General features: G+C 45.6%; 1 protein-coding gene across 1 annotated transcript; it reads right to left on the reverse strand.

Annotated features, from left to right (window-relative positions):
* Window positions 1-17,087: 17,087 nt before the first annotated feature.
* On the reverse strand, window positions 17,088-19,393 carry MT4 (metallothionein 4). The gene is made up of 3 exons (NM_001114859.1): window positions 19,327-19,393; window positions 17,867-17,932; window positions 17,088-17,348 (listed from the first exon to the last, which is right to left on the reverse strand). Exons 1-3 carry the CDS (start codon window positions 19,355-19,357, stop codon window positions 17,257-17,259), a joined length of 189 nt encoding a protein of 62 aa, NP_001108331.1. The 5' UTR covers window positions 19,358-19,393; the 3' UTR covers window positions 17,088-17,256.
* Between the last annotated feature and the right edge of the window lie 2,397 nt (window positions 19,394-21,790).

The raw sequence follows: 21,790 nt of genomic DNA on the forward strand, positions 1-21,790 counted from the left end.
TCATTTTGCCTTTTCATACTGTTCATGGGGTTCTCAAGGCAAGAATACTGACGTGGTTTGCCATTCCCTTCTCCAGTGGACCACATTCTGTCAGATCTCTCCACCATGACCCGCCCGTCTTGGGTTGCCCCACAGGCATGGCTTAGTTTCATTGAGTTAGACAAGGCTGTGGTCCTAGTGTGATTAGATTGACTAGTTTTCTGTGAGTATGGTTTCAGTGTGTCTGCCCTCTGATGCCCTCTTGTAACACCTACCGTCTTACTTGGGTTTCTCTTACCTTGGGCATGGTATCTCATGCTCCAGCAAAGTGCAGCTGTTGCTCCTTAACTTGGACGAGGGGTATCTCCTCACTGCCACCCTTCCTGACCTTCAACATGGGATAGCTCCTCTAGGCCCTCCTGCACCTGCGCAGCTACCGCTCCTTGTGCTCAGTGAACACTTCTCTGTTCAGGAATCTTCCAGGATCTGGAACTAGCAAATGATGGATGCCAGTTCCCTTTCACCTACTTCTCCTATCTCTTCATGGTCTGCCCCCTACCTACCCTGGCAACCAAATGTAGTCCATGCTAACCCAAAAAATGTGCCCCAGGCTCTCCTGCTCCCATGCTTCTGCTCGTACTTTTGCCACTTCCTGGAATGTCCTGCCCATGATTTCTACCTGTTCAAAATCCTATGTAAACTTCGAGGCCACCTCCTTCAAGAAGTCTTCACTCTTGTCTACAACCAAATGTAATTGCCGTCTTTAGAACTTCTCCAGGGGTTTGTCTGGATACCTTCTGCCCCATAGAAGGGTACAAGGTAGTCTGACAGTCTCCCCAGTGGACTGGTCCCAGAAGGCTGAAGCTGGAAGAAGCGATTCCTTCCTCTCTCCTTGATTCTGTGCCTAGCAAAGCTCCCTGTACACCTTACATGTCCTTTGATTGTTGAGTGAATACATCAACGTGAGAACTGAGAGCGCCCAACTTTGGACTCACTCTTTTTGTGGAACACCTTTGAAGGCTGGGTCAGGAAAAGAGGTTGATTTAAGTATGTATTATTGAAGTTATTCTGTGGGTCCCAGCATCTTCCTTTGCCTAATGAGTCATTTAGTGGTGAACCCTTTCATATTGCAAATATTTATTGAGCAGACACGAAGGAAGTGGAACAGTGTCTTTCTTCTCCAAGAACCCACATTCTGGGTGAGGAGGCATTTAAAAAAAAAATCAACACACAGTAAGATGAGCACAATTTTATTAACCAGTCCCCAAGTTTGGAACATTTTTGTTGTCTTCAAATCCTCACTGTTATACTTCATACTGTGATAAACATCTTGGCATCTTTTGAGTGTGTCCATTCATAATTTTTTTCTTAGGACACTACATTCCTTGAAGTAGAATTTCTGGCTCAAAGTACACATTTTTTCCTTTTCAAACAGTATTTGTTTAAAAAATGCTACTTCAGTAAATTTTGGAAATTTCAGAGTAATAGAAAAGTGGAAAACTAAAGAATTTCATCTATGATCTGAACACAACCACTGTTTATTTTAGTATAGTTCATTTCCATATTTGGTATGTTTTTCTTTTTCAAAAAAAAATCCTGCATAATGAATTGTAGCCTAATATTTAAGATTGTGACTGTAATCATTTCCTGTATTTTTGCATTTTTAATGGTTATATCCTCTTGTGTGCACAGACCATGGCTTACTTGAGCAACTTCATGGAATTGAAGTTATTTCCAGTTTTTCATAATTGTAAATAGTGAAAATGAAACTTTTTATGAGTAAGTGAAGTTGTGTTTTTTTTTTCCCTGAATTTGCAGTGAACTCTTAGAATAGATTTCCAGAAGTGAAACCACTGGGGCAAATGGGTAAAATATTTTATGGTTTTTAACATATCAGTATATTGCCAAAGTATTCTTTAATTTTTAAAATTTTTTAATTTTACATTGAAGTACAGTCGATTAACAATGTTGTGATAGCTTCAGGTGGAAAGCAAATACATATACATATATCCATTCTCCCCCAAACTCCCTCTCTTCCAGGCTGCCACATAATTTTGAGCAGAGTTCCCTGTATATACAGTTGTTGTTTTAAGTCCCTAAGTCGTGTCCAACTCTTTGCAACCCCATGGACCGTAGCCCACCAGGCTCCTTTGTCCATGGGATTTCCCAGGCAAGAATACTGGAATGGGTTGCCAGTTCTGTCCTTGTTATCACCAAATGATTTTTAAAAGCCTTACGCCTGTGAATCTAGGTGCTTTGCACCTTGTTAAGGCCTTTGGAGAACTGATTTATCCTCCCCCAGAGGTGACTAAGGATTCTAGCCCCTTTCTGGGATTTCTTGGGCTCCAAACCCAGCTAGACTCAGGTTGAAACCAGTCTGTGCATGGAGAAGGCAATGGCACCCCACTCCAGTACTCTTGCCTGGCAAATCCCATGGACAGAGGAGCCTGGTAGGCTGCAGTCCATGGGGTCGCTAGGAGTTGGACACGACTGAGCGACTTCACTTTCACTTTTCACTTTCACGCATTGGAGAAGGAAATGGCAACCCACTCCAGTGTTCTTGCCTGGAGAATCCCAGGGACGGGGAAGCCTGGTGGGCTGCCGTCTCTGGGGTCGCACAGAGTCGGACACGACTGAAGCGACTAAGCAGCAGCAGCAGCAGACTCAGTATGCTCCTGCCTCTGGGTCTGGAGCTCCCCCTGCAGTTCACATGAGGAACTTCCCACCCGGTGACCTGGGCTCCATTCTTTCCCCACCAAACCTTGCTCTGGTCTCTATCCAAGTCGGAGCATGACCTGAGCAGGTCCAGCGTCTGTCACAGCCTCTCTGAGGTCTCCATTGTCCCTTGGGCAACACAGGAGCACAATCCGTATTGTGTCAGTCTGCTAACACGGCGTTTTCCTGCTCCAGGCAACTCTGCCATGAGAAAGGTTTTTCCCCTGACTTCGAATCGTGTTCCTTGGTGTTTCTTGAACTGCTCAGGCGCTACCCATTCAGGGTCATAGGTAACCAGTTTCCCCTTTTTCACTTTGGCCTTTGCCCCAGCTCATCTTCCCTCCTGGTCTTCAAGCTTTCCTCTCAGCCGTTCCTCCTGAGTAGGGAAAAGGTCTTTAACGTCTGAGTCTAGTTTCTTTACCTGTAGAATTAACATAATTGTTGCTATCCTGCAAGGTTTTTGCAGGCACTCAAATAATACCAATAAAAAGCTGAGTACAGGAGCTTCCCTGGTGGTCCAGTGGTTAAGAATCCACCTTGCAATGCAGGGGATATGGGTTTGATCCCTGTCGGGGAACTAAGATCCCACATGCTGCAGAGCAACTAAGCCAGTGTGCCACAACTAGAGAGTCCTGGTGCCACAACTGGGACCTAATGCAGCCAAAAAAAAAAAAAGAGCTGAGCCCAGATATTTGGTTCAAGATGGAAGGCTGAGGACATGCATTTTACCTCTCCTTCCTCCTGAAGATCCAAGGGAAGAAAAACTCAGAAGACAGCAGGGACTTGGTGTTGGGGAGGATGACTTGGATTAATGAATCAGATTTTAACATTTTTCTGGAATATCAGTTCAGTTCAGTAGCTCAGTCATGTCTGACTCTGTGACCCCATGAATCGCAGCATGCCAGGCCTCCCTTTCCATCACCAACTCCCGGAGTTCACTCAGACTCACGTCCATCGAGTCAGTGATGCCATCCAGCCAACTCATCCTCTGTCGTCCCCTTCTCCTCCTGCCCCCAATCCCTCCTAGCATCAGAGTCTTTTCCAATGAGTCAACTCTTCACATGAGGTGGCCAAAGTGCTGGAGTTTCAGCTTTAGCATCAGTCCTTCCAAAGAAATCCCAGGGCTGATCTCCTTCAGAATGGACTGGTTGGATCTCCTTGCAGTCCAAGGGACTCTCAAGAGTCTTCTCCAACACCACAGTTCAAAAGCATCAATTCTTCGGCACTCAGCCTTCTTCACAGTCCAACTCTCACATCCATACATGACCACAGGAAAAACCATAGCCTTGACTAGACGGACTTTTGTTGGCAAAGTCATGTCTCTGCTTTTGAATATGCTATCTAGGTTGGACATAACTTTCCTTCCAAGGAGTAAGCATCTTTTAATTTCATGGCTGCAGTCACCATCTGCAGTGATTTTGGAGCCCCAAAAAATAAAGTCTGACACTGTTTCCACTGTTTCCCCATCTATTTCCCATGAAGTGATGGGACCGGATGCCGTGATCTTCATTTTCTGAAAGTTGAGCTTTAAGCCAACTTTTTCACTCTCCACTTTCACTTTCATCAAGAGGCTTTTGAGTTCCTCTTCACTTTCTGCCATAAGGGTGGTGTCATCTGCATATCTGAGGTTACTGATATCTCTCCCAGCAATCTTGATTCCAGCTTGTGCTTCTTCCAGTCCAGCATTTCTCATGATGTACTCTGCATATAAGTTAAATAAGCAGGGTGACAATATACAGCCTTGACGAACTCCTTTTCCTATTTGGAACCAGTCTGTTGTTCCATGTCCAGTTCTAACTGTTGCTTCCTGACCTGCATACAGATTTCTCAAGAGGCAGGTCAGGTGGTCTGGTATTCCCATCTCTTTCAGATTTTTTCACAGTTTATTGTGATCCACACAGTCAAAGGCTTTGGCATAGTCAATAAAGCAAAAATAGATGTTTTCCTGGAACTCTCTGGAATATCAAAATGGGTCAAATCATGTTTATGGGTGGATGGAAGGAGAGAAAACCACAGCTCAGATCAAGAAGTAGAGATGTCCACGGGGTGGGGTGGCTATTTTATTCTGTTTTAGTTGGGAAATCAAACTGGGAGAGGGGAAGAACAGGGAGGCACAGCAACCAGGATGGTGACTGAAGGGGGATAAAGCTGGAGAGCCGTGACATGGCCTCCTTCACTTTTACTTGTTTGGATCTGCCATGTTGCCCCAGGCTGAGACTGTGAGATATTCTCCAAAGAAATGGAGTAACCAGTCTAGGAGGGGCCAAACTCACCAGCAACAAATGAGCATTCCTGTTGCCCATCCTCACCAGCGTTTGGTGTTGTCCGTCTTCTGGACTTTGTCCATCCTCAGAGGTGTGTAGCAGCATCTCATTGTTTTACATTTCCCTGAGGACATATGATGTGGAGCATTTTTTCATATGGTTCTGTGGCATCTGTATAGATCTTCTTTGGTGAGGTGTCTGTTAAGGTCTTCGATTCACTTTTTGTTGTTTTGAGGACATAGGACAAGAGGTGGAGGAGTATTTTCTTAGGGACCCATGTTAGACACGAGAGCTAGTGTTTAGGGTTAATTGATCAGATGGTGCCAAACAAGTACTCTATTGTGAGTGACAGCAGCCCCCATTATTCTTCAATAAATTTGTGTTTTGAGTGTTTGGATATGTAGGCTCTTTAAAGCACAAGGCCCAGGGCAGGGGCCTTTTATTCTGGGTGTGGGGCTGGAGTACCTGCAGCCTTCTTCTGCCCCATCCATCTACCAAAGGCACGAGCATGAACTCTAAGCCCAGCAGCCCCAAATTCAGGTCCCAGTTCTGCTGCCTATGAGCCTTGTGACTCTGAGCAACCCATTGAGTCTCCCAAACCTTGGCATCCTCATCTGGGCAAAAGGAAAGATGGAAGGTTAGCCTATAAGTTTATCCCTTTCCTTCTGCCCCTGGCTCCATTCCGTTCTGCAGACATCAAAACCCTAGTGCCCAGTCCCTATCCACACATCCCCCTTCCTTGAATTCCCCCATCCCTCGCGTCAAGGAGCACACAGACTGCTGGCATGGTCCACCCTCAGGCAGGACCGACCTGGGGAAGAGGCCCACACAGGCCCTGAAGTTGATCCCCAGTACTCAAGGCTTTGTCTCACTGGGGTAAGTGGGAGAGGGACAGATAGAGTTCTGGGTGAATGTGTCTTCATGGACTCTCAGTCTCCTTACCTGTAGGGAGGAGAGCCAGAGACAGACCCTCTAAGGCAGGGGGTCCATAGCAGAACCCTGACCGTCCAGCTCTGAAGTGGTCCTGATAGTGCAGGGTCCATGAGATGAGGTTTATAAACTGCTTAGCCCAGTGTTTGGTACTTGTTAAGCGTTCAGCCTCTGTGCTCGATAAATATTAGTTGTTGGTATTATTATTATTAATAAGAAACTCCGAAGGCTCAAGAATGTGGTAGGAATAAATGAGATTGTTCGAATGAAGCATTTGAATGAGATGAGATGGCATCCCTTGGGAGCACTGAGGCTGAGTGACCGGTCAGCCTGCTTGTTGGAGCCACGGGGAACCTCTCTGCCCCCTGGAAGTTATGGTTACCAGGATCGTGTCCTTCCCAAGGGGCCCCAGAGCTCTGCCATCACTGAGAGTGACTTGCCAGGGACCTTCTCAGAGACTCATGAACAGAAGCCTAAGAAAGCCCTGTGAATACCCATTTAGAGAGTACCTACTGTGTACACTGATCCTACGCTGTGGGTTCTCCCTGTGAGGGAGGGACACTTTGCAGATGTGGAAACTGAGCCTCGGGAGGTAAGTGACTTGTTCAAGGTCGCACAGCGGGGAGTCGGGGGCGGGGGTGGAGTGTCCGACTCCTGAGTCCTTCCTGTTGCACCGCAATGCTGCACCTAAAGCTCAATTCAGGGGGCGGTCCTAAGATGGCCGAGGAATAGGACGGGGAAACCACTTTCTCCCCCACAAATTCATCAAAAGAACATTTGAATGCTGAGTAAATTCCACAAACAACTTGTGAATGCCGGCAGAAGACATCAGGCACCCAGAAAAGCAGCCCGTTGTCTTCGAAAGGAGGTAGGAAAAAATATAAAAGATTAAAAAAAAAGAGACAAAAGAGGTGGGGACAGAGATCTGTCCCAGGAAGGGAGTCTTAAAAAAGAGAGAAGTTTCCAAACACCAGGAAACATTCTCACTGGAGAGTCTGTGGCAAGCCTTTGAACCTCAGAGGGCAACATAACCAGGAGGAAAAATAAATAATTAAAACGCACAGATTATGTGCCCAATGGTAACTCCCAGGGGAGAAGCAGTGCAGACGCCTGCATCTGCCACTAGCAAGCGGGGGCTGGGCAGGGAGGCTGCATTGCTTAGAGTAATGCAGGGGCATTGCCTGGGCCTGAATGCCCCGAGGGCAATCTGAGGGAACTAACTTGAGATAGCAAACCAGATTGTGGGATAGCTACCCTGGGAAAAGCCCTAACCTAAGACACCTCCAGGCCTGCTCACAGAACAAAGGACTGAGCAGAGCTAGCCGGCTGTGGACCAGCCCATGCCTCGTTGGAGACAGGCAGGCTAGGGCAGCCAGAGCCAGAAGCGGGCAATCGCAGACCCAGAGAGGCATCTACCAAACTGCAAGCAGGCTTCGTTGCTAACCAAGACTTCTTGGGATTCTGGATGGTCGACATCCACCAGGAGGGTCACAGCCAGAGATCAGCCCCCCAGAAGAGACACACAGCACATCTGAGAAGGTGCACCGGCTGTACACCCAGAAAACCGAGCGGCAGGGATGGGGGAGGCGATAAGTCGCAGTGACCACGCTTGCCAAACACCTGGTCACCTGAGCTGTTCAGACCTGGGAAGAGCACAAAATGCAGGCCCAACCAAGTCTGCGCCTTTGAGGACTACCCGAGTATCTGAACCTGAGCAGCTTAGACCTGGGAAGTGCATACAACCCAGGGCCAGCCTCAGACAGTTCCCAGCAGAGCAACCTAGAGCCTAAGCAGTGTAGACAGGGGAAGCGCATGTGCTGTGAACGGGGGCAAACCCAGTGTGGCTGAGAAACTGCAAGCACACTCCAGTGTTATTTGTTTGCAGTGTTCCTCCCTCCCCACAGCACGACTGAACAAGTGAGCCTAAAAACGTGTCCACCACCGCCCCCTTGTGTCAGGGCGGAAATTAGACACTGAAGAGACCAGCAAACAGAAGAAGCTAAAGCAGCGGGAACCGCCTTGGAAGTGACAGGTGCAATAGATTAAGACCCTGTAGTTAGCACTGACCCTGTAGTTAGCGCCTATAGATCTTGAGAAGTGTAAGCCAGATCGAGGAACTATCTGAAAATGAACTGACCCCACACTGTCCACAACAACACCAGAGAAAGTCCTAGATATATTTTCACTATTATCATTCTTTAAATTAAAAAAATTTTTTTTAAATTTTAAGTCCTCTATTACTCCTTTAATTTTCATTTTTATAACCTACTATTACTTTGCAAAAAAAAAAAAGACCCTATTTTTTAAAGCAAACTTCATATATATATATTTTATAATTTTTGTGACTTTTTTTTTCTTTAATATTGTATTTTTGAGAATCCAACCTCTACTCTAGATTTTTTAATCTTTGCTTTTTGGTACTTGGTATCAGTTTTGTACCTTTAAGAACTCAATCTTCAGTACCCATTTTTACTTGGGAGCGAGATTACTGGCTTGACTGCTCTCTCCCCCTTTGGATTCTCCTTTTTTTCCACCAGGTCGCCTCTATCTCCTCCCTTCCCTTTCTCTTCTCTACCCAACTCTGTGAATCTCTTTGTGTGTTCCGGACTGTAGAGAACACTGGGGGAACTAATTACTGGCTGGATCTGTCTCTCTCCTTTTGATTCCCCCCTTTATCCTCCTGGCCACCTCTGCTTCCTTCCTCCCTCTTCTCTTCTCTGTATAACTCCGTGAACATCTCTGAGTGGTCCAGACTGTGGAGCACACATAAGGAAGTGATTGCTGGCTAGCTTGCTGTCTCCTCTTTTGATTCCCCCTCTTCTCCTTCTGGTCACCTCTATCTCCCTCCTCCCTCTTCTCTTCTTCATGTAACTCTGTGAAGCTCTCTGGTTGTCCATCACTGTGGAGAAACTTTTCATCTCTAACCTACATGTTTTATCATCAGTGCTGTATAGATGGAGAAGTCATGAAGCTACTGTAAGAATAAGACGTAAAACCAGAGGCAGGAGGCTTAAGTCCAAAGCCTGAGAACACCACAGAACTCCTGACTCCAGGGAACATTAATCGATAGGAGCTCATCAAATGCCTCCATACCTACACTGAAACCAAGCACCACCCAAGGGCCAACAAGTTCCAGAGCAAGACATACCACACAAATTCTCCAGCAACACAGGAACATAGCCCTGAGCTTCAATATACAGGCTGCCCAAAGTCACTCCAAACCCACTGACATCTCATAACTCATTACTGGACACTTCATTGCACTCCGGAGAGAAGAAATCCAGCTCCACTCACCAGAACACCCACACAAGCTTCCCTGACCAGGAAACCTTGACAAGCCACCCATCCAACCCTACCCACAGTGAGGAAACTCCACAATAAAGAGAACTCCACAAACTGCCAGAATACGGAAAGGCCACCCCAAACACAGCAATATAAACAAGATGAAGAGGCAGAGAGATACCCAGCAGGTAAAGGAACAGGATAAATGCCCACCAAACCAAACAAAAGAGGAAGAGATAGGAAATCTGCCTGATAAAGAATTCTGAATAATGACAGTGAAAATGATCCAAAATCTTGAAAACAAAATGGAGTTACAGATAAATAGCATGGAGACAAGGATTGAGAAGATGCAAGAAAGGTTTAACAAGGACCTAGAAGAAATAAAAAAGAGTCAATATATAATGAATAATGCAATAAATGAGATCAAAAACACTCTGGAGGGAACCAACAGTAGAATAACAGAGGCAGAAGATAGGATAAGTGAGGTCGAAGATAGAATGGTAGAAATAAACGAAACAGGAAAAAAGAAAAACGAATTAAAAGAAACGACAATCTCAGAGACCTCTGGGACAATGTTAAATGCCCCAACATTTGAATCATAGGAGTCCCAGAAGAAGAAGACAAAAAGAAAGACCATGAGAAAATACTTGAGGAGATAATAGTTGAAAACTTCCCTAAAATGGGGAAGGAAATAATCACCCAAGTCCAAGAAACCCAGAGAGTCCCAAGCAGGATAAACTCAAGGTGAAACACCCCAAGACACATATTAATCAAATTAACAAAGATCAAACACAAAGAATAAATATTAAAAGCAGCAAGGGAAAAACAACAAATAACACACAAGGGGATTCCCATAAGGATAACAGCTGATCTTTCAATAGAAACTCTTCAGGCCAGGAGGGAATGTCAGCACATACTAAAAGTGATGGAAAAAAAGAACCTACAGCCCAGATTACTGTACCCAGCAAGGATCTCATTCAAATATGAAGGAGAAATCAAAAGCTTTACAGACAAGCAAAAGCTGAGAGAATTCAGCACCACCAAACCAGCTTCTCCAACAAATGCTAAAGGATCTTCTCTAGACAGGAAACACAGAAAGGGTGTATAAACTCGAACCCAAAACAATAAAGTAGATGGCAACAGTATCATACTTATCAATAATTACCTTAAATGTAAACGGGTTGAATGCCCCATCCAAAAGACAAAGTCTGGCTGAATGGATACAAAAACAAGACCCAAGACCCCTATATATGTTGTCTACAAGAGACCCACCTCAAAACAAGGGATACATACAGACTGAAAGTGAAGGGCTGGAAAAAGATATTCCATGCAAATAGAGACCAAAAGAAAGCAGGAGTAGCAATACTCATATCAGATAAAATAAACTTTAAAACAAAGGCTGTGAAAAGAGACGAAGAAGGACACTACATAATGATTAAAGGATCAATCCAAGAATAAGATATAACAATTATAAATATGTATGCACCCAGCAAAGGAGCACCGCAATATGTAAGACAAATACTAACAAGTATGAAAAGGGAAATTAACAATAACACAATAATAGTGGGAGATTTTAACACCCTATACACACCTATGGATAGATCAACTAAACAGAAAATTAACAAGGAAACACAAACTTTAAATGATACAATAGACCAGTTAGACCTAATTGATATCTATAGGACATTTCATCCCAAAACAATGAATTTCACCTTTTTCTCAAGCACACATGGAATCTTCTCCAGGATAGATCACATCCTGGGCCATAAATCTAGCCTTGGTAAATTCAAAAAAATTGAAATCATTCCAAGCATCTTTTCTGACCACAATGCAGTAAGATTAGATCTCAATTACAGGAAAAACTATTAAAAATTCCAACATATGGAGGCTGAACAACATGCTGCTGAATAACCAACAAATCACAGAAGAAATCAAAAAAGAAATCAAAGTATGCATAGAAACAAATGAAAATGAAAGCACAACAACCCAAAACCTGTAGGACACTGTAAAAGCAGTCCTAAGGGGAAAGTTCATAGCAATACAGGCATACGTCAAGAAACAAGAAAAAAGTCAAATAAATAACCTAACTCTACACCTAAAGCAACTAGAAAAGGAAGAAATGAAGAACCCCAGGGTAGTAGAAGGAAAGAAATCTTAAAAATTAGAGCAGAAATAAAAGCAAAAGAAACAAAAGAGACCATAGCAAAAATCAACAAAGCCAAAAGCTGGTTCTTTGAGAGGATAAAAAAATTTACAAACCATTAGCCAGACTCATCAAGAAACAAAAATCAAATCAACAAAATTAGAAATAAAAATGAAGAGATCACAACAGACAACACAGATATACAAAGGATCATGAGACTACTATCAGCAATTATATGCCAATAAAATGGACAACTTGGAAGAAATGGACAAATTCTTAGAAAAGTACAACTTTCCAAAAGTGAACCAGGAAGAAACAGAAAATCTTAACAGACCTATCAGAAGCATGGAAATTGAAACTGTAATCAGAAATCTTCCAGCAAACAAAAGCCCAGGTCCAGATGGCTTCACAGCTGAATTCTACCAAAAATTTAGAGAAGGCCTAACACGTATCCTACTCAAACTCTTCCAGAAAATTGCAGAGGAAGATAAACCTCCAAAGTCATTCTATGAGGCCACCATCACCCTAATACCAAAACCTGACAAAGATGCCACAAAAAAAGAAAACTACAGGCCAATATTACTGATGAACATAGATGCAAAAATCCTTAACAAAATTCTAGCAATCAGAGTCCAACAACACATTAAAAAGATCATACATCATGACCAAGTGGGCTTTATCCCAGGGATGCAAGGATTCTTCAACATCTGCAAATCAATCAATGTAATACACCACATTAACAAATTGAAAAATAAAAGCCATATGATTATCTCAATACATGCAGAGAAAGCCTTTGACAAAATTCAACATCTATTTATGATAAAAACCCTCCAGAAAGCAGGAATAGAAGGAACATACCTCAACATAATAAAAGCTATATATGACAAACCCACAGAAAACATTATCCTCAATGGTGAAAAATTGAAAGCATTTCCCCTAAAGTCAGGAACAAGACAAGGGTGCCCACTCTCACCACTACTATTCAACATAGTTTTGAAAGTTTTGGCCACAGCAATCAGAGCAGAAAAAGAAATAAAAGGAATCCAAATTGGAAAAGAAGTAAAACTCTCACTGTTTGCAGATGACATGATCCTCTACATAGAAAACCCTAAAGACTCCACCAGAAAATTACTAGAGCTAATCAATGAATATAGTAAAGTTGCAGGATATAAAATCAACACACAGAAATCCCTTGCATTCCTACACACAAATAATGAGAAAATAGAGGAATTAAGGAAACAATTCCATTCACCATTGCAATGAAATGAATAAAATACTTAGGAATATATACCTAAAGAAACAAAAGACCTATATATAGAAAACTATAAAACACTGGTGAAAGAAATCAAAGAGGACACTAATAGATGGAGAAATATACCGTGTTCATGTATCGGAAGAATCAATATACTGAAAATGAGTATACCACCCAAAGCAATCTATAGATTCAATGCAATCCCTATCAAGCTATCAATGGTATTTTTCACAGAGCTAGAACAAATAATTTCACAATTTGTATGGAAATACCAAAAACCTTGAATAGCCAAAGCAATCTTGAGAAAGAAGTATGGAACTGGAGGAATCAACCTGCCTGACTTCAGGCTCTACTACAATGGCACAGTCATCAAGACAGTATGGTACTGGCACAAAGACAGAAATATAGATCAATGGAACAAAATAGAAAGCCCAGAGATAAATCCACGCACCTACGGACACCTTATCTTTGACAAAGGAGGCAATATACAATGGAGAAAAGACAATCTCTTTAACAAGTGGTGCTGGGAAAACTGGTCAACCACTTGTAAAAGAATGAAACTAGAACATTTTCTAACACCATACACAAAAATAAACTCAAAATGGATTAAAGATCTAAACGTAAGACCAGAAACTATAAAACTCCTAGAGGAGAACATAGGCAAAACACTCTCTGATATACATCACAGCAGGATCCTCTATGACCCACCTCCCAGAATATTGGAAATAAAAGCAAAAATAAACAAATGGGACCTAATTAAAATTAAAAGCTTCTGCACATCAAAGGAAACTATAAGCAAGGTGAAAAGACAGCTTTCAGAATGGGAGAAAATAATAGCAAATGAAGCAACTGACAAAGAATTAATCTCAAAAATATACAAGCAACTCCTGCAGCTCAATTCCAGAAAAATAAACGACCCAATCAAAAAATGGGCCAAAGAACTAAACAGACATTTCTCCAAAGAATACATACAGATGGCTAACAAACACAAGATGCTCAACATCATTCATTATCAGAGAAATGCAAATCAAAACCCCAATGAGGTACCATTTCATGCCAGTCAGAATGGCTGCTATCCAAAAGTCTACAAGCAATAAATGCTGGAGAGGGTGTGTAGAAAAGGGAACCCTCTTACACTGTAGATGGGAATGCAAACTAGTACAGCCACAGTGGAGAACAGTGTGGAGATTCCTTAAAAAACTGGAAATAGAACTGCCATACGGCCCAGCAATCCCACTGCTGGGCATACACACTGAGGAAACCAGAATTGAAAGAGACACATGTACCCCAATGTTCATCGCAGCACTGTTTATCATAGCCAGGACATGGAAGCAACCTAGATGTCCATCAGCAGATGAATGGATAAGAAAGCTGTGGTACATATACACAATGGAGTATTACTCAGCCATTAAAAAGAGTACATTTGGATCAGTTCTAATGAGGTGAACAAAACTGGAGCCTATTATACAGAGTGAAGTAAGCCAGAAAGAAAAATACCAATACAGTATACTAACGCATATATATGGAATTTGGAAAGATGGTAATGATAACCCTGTATGTGAGACAACAAAAGAGACACAGATGTATTGAACAGTCTTTTGGACTCTGTGGGAGAGGGCAAGGGTGGGATGATTTGGGAGAATGGCATTGAAACATGTATATTATCATATGTGAAATGAATCTCCAGTCCAGGTTTGATGCATGATACAGGATGCTCGGGGCTGATGCACTGGGATGACCCAGAGGGATGGGATGGAGAGGGAGGTGGAAGGGGGGTTCAGGATGGATAACACATGTACACCCATGGTGGATTCATGTCAATGTATGGCAAAACCAATACAATATTGTAAAGTAATTAGCCTCCAATTAAAATAAATAAATTTATATTAAAAAAATATGAAGTTGCATCAAGGAAAAACTAAAAAAAAATAAAGCTCAATTCACGGACAGAGGGGGAGCCTTCCCAGGCAGGCCCCAGATAATTTCCAAACAGAGAGGATGACAGTGTGGCTTATGAAAACACCCAGCGCAAGGAAGCACACAGTAAGTCCTGCTCCTTGTTTTGCTGGCTGAGCCCAGCCCCACGGGACACACTTGGAGAAGGCTTCACTTTTTCCTGCTCCAGCTTCTGGGTCACCTTGACCCAGGCCAGTGGTGGAGCTGGCTGCTCTGGTCTCAGGCCCTTGGCAGCATGGATGAACACCCTCCCCAACTGTGAGTTTACCTTCTGCTCTGTTGAGGATGGTGAGATGGGTGAGTGTGAACTCATCCCACTTCCTCCCCAGGGCCGGCGTTGGGGACTTCAGCCCGGAAGCTGTTGTTTGCACCTCCATTTGCTCTCAGGACATGGCTTTGGGGTCTGTCAGACCTGGGTTCAAATCTCAATTCTACAAAACTAGCCAGGGGGTCTCGGGCAAGTCATTTAACCTCTGTATTCCTCGGTTTCCTCACCTGTAAAATGGGGTTGATAACAGTACTGACCTCGTCGAATCATGTTGTGACGACTAAATGAAGTAATGCATAGGTGGTACTGGACTCAGTATTTTAATCTATTTTTAGAGTGCCTTCTTTTAAGTAACAGATCACATGGACCATAGATTCTTTTTTTTTTTTTAATTTTTTTTGAATTGTAAAGTTGCTTTACAATGAAGTGTTAGTCTCTGCTGTCCGACAAAGTGAAGCAGCTATATGTATACATATATCCCCTCCCTCTTGGACCTCCTCCCACCCCACTCCATCCCACCCCTCTAGGTCATCACAGAGCACTGAGCTGAGCTCCCTGTGCTATACAGCAGCTTCCCACTAGCTATCTGTTTTACACATGGTAGTGTATAGTTGTCTGTCCCAGTCTCCCAATTCATCCCACCCCATCCTTGTCATGAACCATAGATTCTTAATCAGGATCTCCTGGGGGTCCAGAGATGGCTTTGGGGGGCTGTGAATTCCCTAACATCATAAGTAAGATTGTCTGAGGTTGTACCCAGATATGAGTATTTTTAGGGAGTTCATGCTGTTGGTGAATTTTTATGGGTGTTTTTGACCCCTACTCTAAGGGGTCCCAGGCACGGTGCTAGGCTCAGTGGGTCAGAAAAAGAAGTAGTCACGAGTCTTGGCTGTCTTGGGCAGTGCCACCATGGTGGAGGTGTGTGTGGTGTTTTGCTTTGTCTCCCATATTTTCTATAACCCCTTTTGTTTCATCCAGTTTTTCTTTTGTCACCTTATTTTTTGGTTGTTTAAACTTTTAATTTTTTCATCTACCTGTTTTTCTTTCTTGAATGGAAAGAAGCACTTGGGAGAGAGTTTATAAGAGAAAACACTTGTCAAGTTTCCTGGGGCAGGTGGTGTGTGTCTGTGTGTGTGTGTGTGTCTGTGTGTGTGTGTGTGTGTGTGTTTAAAAAAAAAATCAAAGATTTCCTCCATACACCCACAGTGTGGAAGGCCATGTGGAAGGCCATTGTAGGGATTAAATGAGGAGCACGTGTGTGCACTGCTCAGCACGGGGGCTGGTGCATTTAAGTGTACAAAGTGGCAGGACTCATTATCATTAAACTTAATTGGATTGTGCTGGTGGAGTGAAAGCTCTGATACATGTGTCAGCAATCTGGGAAGGGGGTGGGGGAGATATAGCCTCAGTGTCTCTTCACATTGACTTCTGTGAAATGCAAGAACATCATGCAACATTAATGTCCATATCTGCCTAGTCACCCTGTGCTAAAGGTGGGTCCAGACAACTAAACGGCTAATGCCCTCAGTGCTTTGGCCATGGGGATCTATCTTCTTTAGCTCTGCACAGATTTCTTACCTGCTCACTGCTGGTTCAATGCTGCTGCTGCTGCTGCTGCTAAGTTGCTTCAGTCGTGTCCAGCTCTGTGCAAACCCATAGATGGCAGCCCACCAGACTCCCCCGTCCCTGGCATTCTCCAGGCAAGAATACTGGTGTGGGTTGCCATTTTCTTCTCCAATGGTTCAATGCTAAAGTCCCTTATATAGCTCCATTCGCACAAAGCACTTGGGGTCAACACTATTCCAGGAGAGGCTGGCTAAGATTGGGTTTCCCCCAAAGTGTACACTGTACAAGTAGTTTCTTTGGATGGGGATCCCAGGAGGCCCTAGCAGGAGGATGGAGAAATGAGGCAGAGAGGAAGAAAGCCAACGAGGAGGGTGTTAATGAGCAGGTTACCTCCGTGGGCTATTGGAGTTCAGTGCTGCTGAGGATTTCTGTTGGGGGCCAGTATAGAACATGACTCAGATTTGTCCCATTGTAATTGTAAAGATGCTGGAGGTATTAATCCACTATCTCCTGTTTGTGATGGGTTGAAGGCTGTTACCAGGGGTAGCCTGCCCTGTGCATGCATCATGGAAGCTCATGCTGCAGGAGGAAACTCTCAGGCAGTGTGGCGGGATCTCAGGGTTAGCAGCCATCTGCTGAATGGGTCCAGGCTGGTGACTGCCATATATGCATGGGGCTAGCCCTCCGTGGTCCTACTGAGTTGGGGTAAAACATTGCTCTGAGCCATCAGACAACCACGAGTGAAAACTTTATTGCTCCAAACACTTTCTGTGAATGTCACCAACACCCAACGTGGGCAAATATATAAAAAGCACAACCTATTGTACAATCATTCCAACTCCTTGGCTAATGTGCTGTACACATGCTTCCCAGGCCTCGTCACCAGCATGACAGATGCATTTCAGGGGCAGCAGCTGCATTTGTCTGATGCCCCTTTGCAGATGCAGCCCCGGGCACACTTGGCACAGCCCGGGGGGCAGCAAGGACAGCAGCCTGAAAGGGACAGGAGAGGGACAAGATGAACTTTGGGTCATCACCCTTATCTGACCGCTTCCCCCTGCACCATTTAGCAGGAAATAGAAAAAGAAGAGTGTGTCACACACAGGCCCTGATCTACATGAGCAAACAAAGACTGGGACAGGAAGTGGTGAGATGTTTAGAGCTGGAAGGAACCTCAGGGGTCACCCACAGTCCATCAGAGGCCAGGGAGGGGAAAGGATTGGCCTGAGACCATTGGACAGTGGCCGATCCATAACACCAGGCTGGTACTCTTTCTCCTTCACTACTGGGCTGGCTGGAACCTTCTCTCAGTCCTCTTCCTCTCCAAACCCCTGGAATGGATGCCCCAGGTGGGCTGCAGTCCAGGGGACTCAGCTTTTATTTCAGATCTCTCCCAAATGGGAAAAAGGCACCCAGGAACCCCTCCATCCCACCACGGCTGGAGGGTGGTGGATGGCAGAAACAGACTCTCCTGGCTCCCGGCCAGCAGTGCCCATGGGCCCCAGACTCACTTTTTCGACACGTTTTACAGCTGCAAGTTGTGCATTTGCAGTTGTCTCCGCAGGCACAGGTTCCTCCTAAGAAGAAAGGGCAGGGCCACAAACATGAGTGTCGAGGTGGAGGGGGCACACAGGCTTGCTGCGGGCCATCATGGTGCCGGGGGGTCTGGGGTGCCCTTGGGCAGAGCTGGACAAGAGTGTGAAGATGCTGCTGAGAATCACCCCAGGGGTGAAGACCATCCAGTGGTTCCCAGTCACAGTGCATGGTCAGAAACTGGGAGGCTACATCAGCATCCCCAGGGGTACTCATTAAGATGCATTCTGATTCATAGGTCTGGGTGGGGGAAAGGGAGTCAGTATTTTTCAAAAGCAACCCAGATGATTCTGATGTACCATCGGGTTTGAGAACAACTAGGTTAGGCCAATGGGCTTCCCTGGCGGCTCAGATGGTCATGAATCTGCCTGCAATGCAGGAGACCTGGGTTTGATTCCTAAGTTTGGAAGATCCCCAGAGAAGGGAATGGGGACCCACTCCTGTATTCCTGCCTGGAGAATCCCATGAACAGAGGAGCCTGACAGGCTACAGTCCATGGGGTTGCAAAGAGCTGGACATGACTGAGCAACTAACACTGTCCAAGGTCCTCTGGGGACTGTCAAAGCCCTTAATACCATCCTCACATTTTCAAGATATCGGGCAAGATGAAATCCTAAATGGGTAGAAGGAAGAGCAAAGACTATAAACAAGCCCAAAGCAAGAGCCACAGCTACTACTTGTTTCCATATCATAAAAACATCTATATTAAAAAAAAAAATCATCTTTCTTACTGCTTTGAGTATCAAGATACTGGAAGCTTCTGTAAACTTTTGGGCAAATTTTGGAGACAGACCAGGGAAGCTTGTGAGATTTCTTGATACCATTTCCGAAGGTCACAAAACCCAAGGTGGCTCTGAACTCCAACCTCGCTTCTCCTGGCCAACATGCCTCCGTGGAATTAAGCAGTTTTCAGACTCATGAGTTCACATATGCTTTTAATAACTCCCCTGACATCTGCAAAAGCTTCATGATTTTAGCACTTCACAGCCACCCTGGAAGGTGCGCAGCTGGGAATGAGTAACCCTAGTTTTCAGATGAAGAAACTGAGGCTTGGAAATAAGTATCAGGAGTGGATGGAAGCAATGAAGCAAAAGCAGATTGCCCTGGGCCAGAGCTCTTTCCCTTCTGCCCTGGTGGCTGCCCTCAGAGGCTTGCCCCTGAGGTCCCCTCATGGTCATTCCTAAACCAGCTTATTCATTCTAGTAAATCAAGCTGGTATCCAGCAGAGAGCGGGTGCTGCCCCAGAGGTGGCCAGTCTGAGACAAGCGCCATTGGTGGTTCTAATTGGAAGAAGAGAAGCATTGATCCCAGTCCTGCAGCCTCTCTGTAGGGAACTGGTGAGAGGTCACAGAATCCCAGGGCGGGCATCCTTACTCACCAGACATGCAGGTACATTCCCCGGAGTCCATGGTCCAAGCAGCTGAGAGGCTCCGGCGTGGTCACAGCTGGGGAAGGGAGGCTGATGAGCAGTTGCCAGAGGCTCCTTATTTATAGCCATGTGGGTGTAGACCTGGGCTCACCCCACCTCTCCCTGGGGCCAGACGCCCTGCACACGGCCCAGCCATGGGCTGGGGGTTGGCAGAGGAGAAGGTGAGCCGTGCAGTCATCTAGGCGGCTTTTCACAAGGAGTGCAGGTGGCTGTACCTGCCCACCTCCCAAGGTGTCAGGGAGCCAGACTCAGGCTCCAATGGCAGTCACATACGGAGTTACCTATGTCTCTTCTCCAAATCCTTCATAGCTATTACTTGCTATTTCTCTTTTAAAATTTATTTATTTTTAGTTTTGGCTGCGCTGGGTCTTCATTGCTGTGTGAACTTTCTCTCGTTGCAGAGAGGAGGGGCTACTCTCTAGTTGTGGAGCAGGGGCTTCTCATTGAAGTGGGCTCTCTTGTTGGCAGAGCACGGGCTCAATGGCTGTAGAACCCGGGCTTATTTGCCCCACGACATGTGGAATCTTCCTGGATCTGGGATCGAACCCATGTCCACTGCATTGGCAGGCAGATTCTATACCATGGGACCACCAGAGAAGTCCATTACCTGCTGTTTCTGCTCCCTCTTTCACAGGGGCTGTTCCTACCCTGGCCCAGGTCTCATTCTCTGCCCCCTGGTTGACTGTAGAATCCCTTACCATGGGAAGGCAGGGGCCTCTACCTGGACCCTGGCTTTAGAAGGTCCCACTCAAGACCTCTTCCCCCTTACTCACCGCCCCCCAAAGTCATGAGCAAGTGCCCACCCAGAGCCTATAACCTCTCTTTCCAGACCGCACCTGGAGCACCCTGGATTCTGGAATTCTCTATCATCTCAAGCCCGCTTCCTTCTAAGGATTTGCTCAGTTCTCCTCCCCAGACTTCCATGGGCAGATCTGTAGCCAGTGTGTGTCCCTGGAGCCTGAGGGATGGCCAAGGGTGGCTGTTTGCTGGGGGTACAGGCAGAGTCTGAATGTGTGGGCTGGGTGCCCATAGGGGTGTGGAGGGGAGGAGCTGGGGTGGAGAGAGAAGGGAGGTGGGCCACAGATTGGGGGTGGGGGCCACAGGGCAGATCTCCTGGCACCCCTGCCTTCTAGGTTGCGATGAGCTCTTTGTTAAGGTTGGGAAATAGAATGTATTTTATGTATTTGATGTATACCTTTCAAATGTTTTCACCTGGTATTGTGAAAACAGCACCCACTTATATTCTTGTGCCACCCCACTAAACATTAGAAGGGGCCCAGGACTAGCCTCCTCTGGTCTTGCCCCCTCCTCCTCATCCTGAAAGGCCAAAAAGCCATTCTGGCCACAACCAGGGAAGGTAGTTCTTCCTACTTGTAGGTTAGTGGGGTCTCCATTCCTCAACCACAAGGATCGCTGGGGCCACAGTCTGAGCCATGGAGCCATGTTTGAGCCAAGAGCTAGTGAGCAGCCCCATGGTCATCGGGGCACTGTGGATGGGTAGGTAGGGGCTACATTGCAGTGATCCCCAGATGGCCCCTGCCCAAAAGGAGTTCACAACCCCTAGCAGGGAATCCAGGCCCATTCATTCATTCAACAGCTTCCAAGGGCCAGCACTGTCTGGACACTGTGGAGCCAGGGGTGAGTAAAAACAGAGCTAATGGCACAGAAGGTCAGGAGGGCATCTCATCCCAGGAAACCCATGACTGGCAGGGCTGCTCTTAGAGTCCAGAGGCTGGATCTGTCTTCTCATGCCTGCATTTCCTGCTCCATCCCCGCCTATCTCTTCACAGGTCCAGCTTCTCCCCCTGCCCCCAACTCTTGGGTATCTCCTGTAGCAGATACAAATGCCTTAGAGGGTCTGGTCCAACTGAGTGAACCCAGAAAAAGGAAAGGACTTCCCTCCCCCCTATCTAAGCCACCTCTCCTCTCTGCTTACTCTTGAGCCGGGAGTTGCTTCTTCCTTGGATGACTGACACTGCAGTGTTGCTTAAGGCCCCAGCTGAATGATGAAGTATCAAAATCCAGTCATCAAGCATGACAGTTTCCCAGTTTCTGGGCTGTGTAGATTGAAACAACCATGTGTATCATCGGGCAGAAGAGTGCCTGTGACTGCACCTAGGCTGTCGAGCTCCTGTTACATGGAGGCCCCTAGGCCCTGGGGATGCACATCCAGGGGCCCCTCTGTCCTTTGGGTCATCTTCTGGGTCTCAGCTCCTGATCTCTGCAGGGCGGCAGGAAAGCAAACACACACATACCACCCCTGGAACATGGCATGACTGGAGGGCATAACTTAAATCTGCGCCTAGAGAATAGATACAACTCGTTCTCCATTCCTGCAGTGGTGGCACCTGAGGCTGCTGTAGGTGGAATGTAACTCACCCGTTCCCACAGATCCCCAGGATTTCACCTTCCG

The sequence above is a fragment of the Bos taurus genome, chromosome 18, assembly GCF_002263795.3.
Source record: "Bos taurus isolate L1 Dominette 01449 registration number 42190680 breed Hereford chromosome 18, ARS-UCD2.0, whole genome shotgun sequence".
Taxonomy (NCBI): domain Eukaryota; kingdom Metazoa; phylum Chordata; class Mammalia; order Artiodactyla; family Bovidae; genus Bos; species Bos taurus.

Coding starts and splice junctions, on each gene's coding strand:
- MT4 (NM_001114859.1), bottom strand. CDS start 19,357: ATGGACTCCGGGGAATGTACCTGCATGTCTG. Junction 17,933..19,326: donor GGAATGTACCTGCATGTCTG/GTGAGTAAGGAT, acceptor CTTTCTTCTTAG/GAGGAACCTGTGCCTGCGGA. Junction 17,349..17,866: donor CTGTAAAACGTGTCGAAAAA/GTGAGTCTGGGG, acceptor TGTCCCTTTCAG/GCTGCTGTCCTTGCTGCCCC.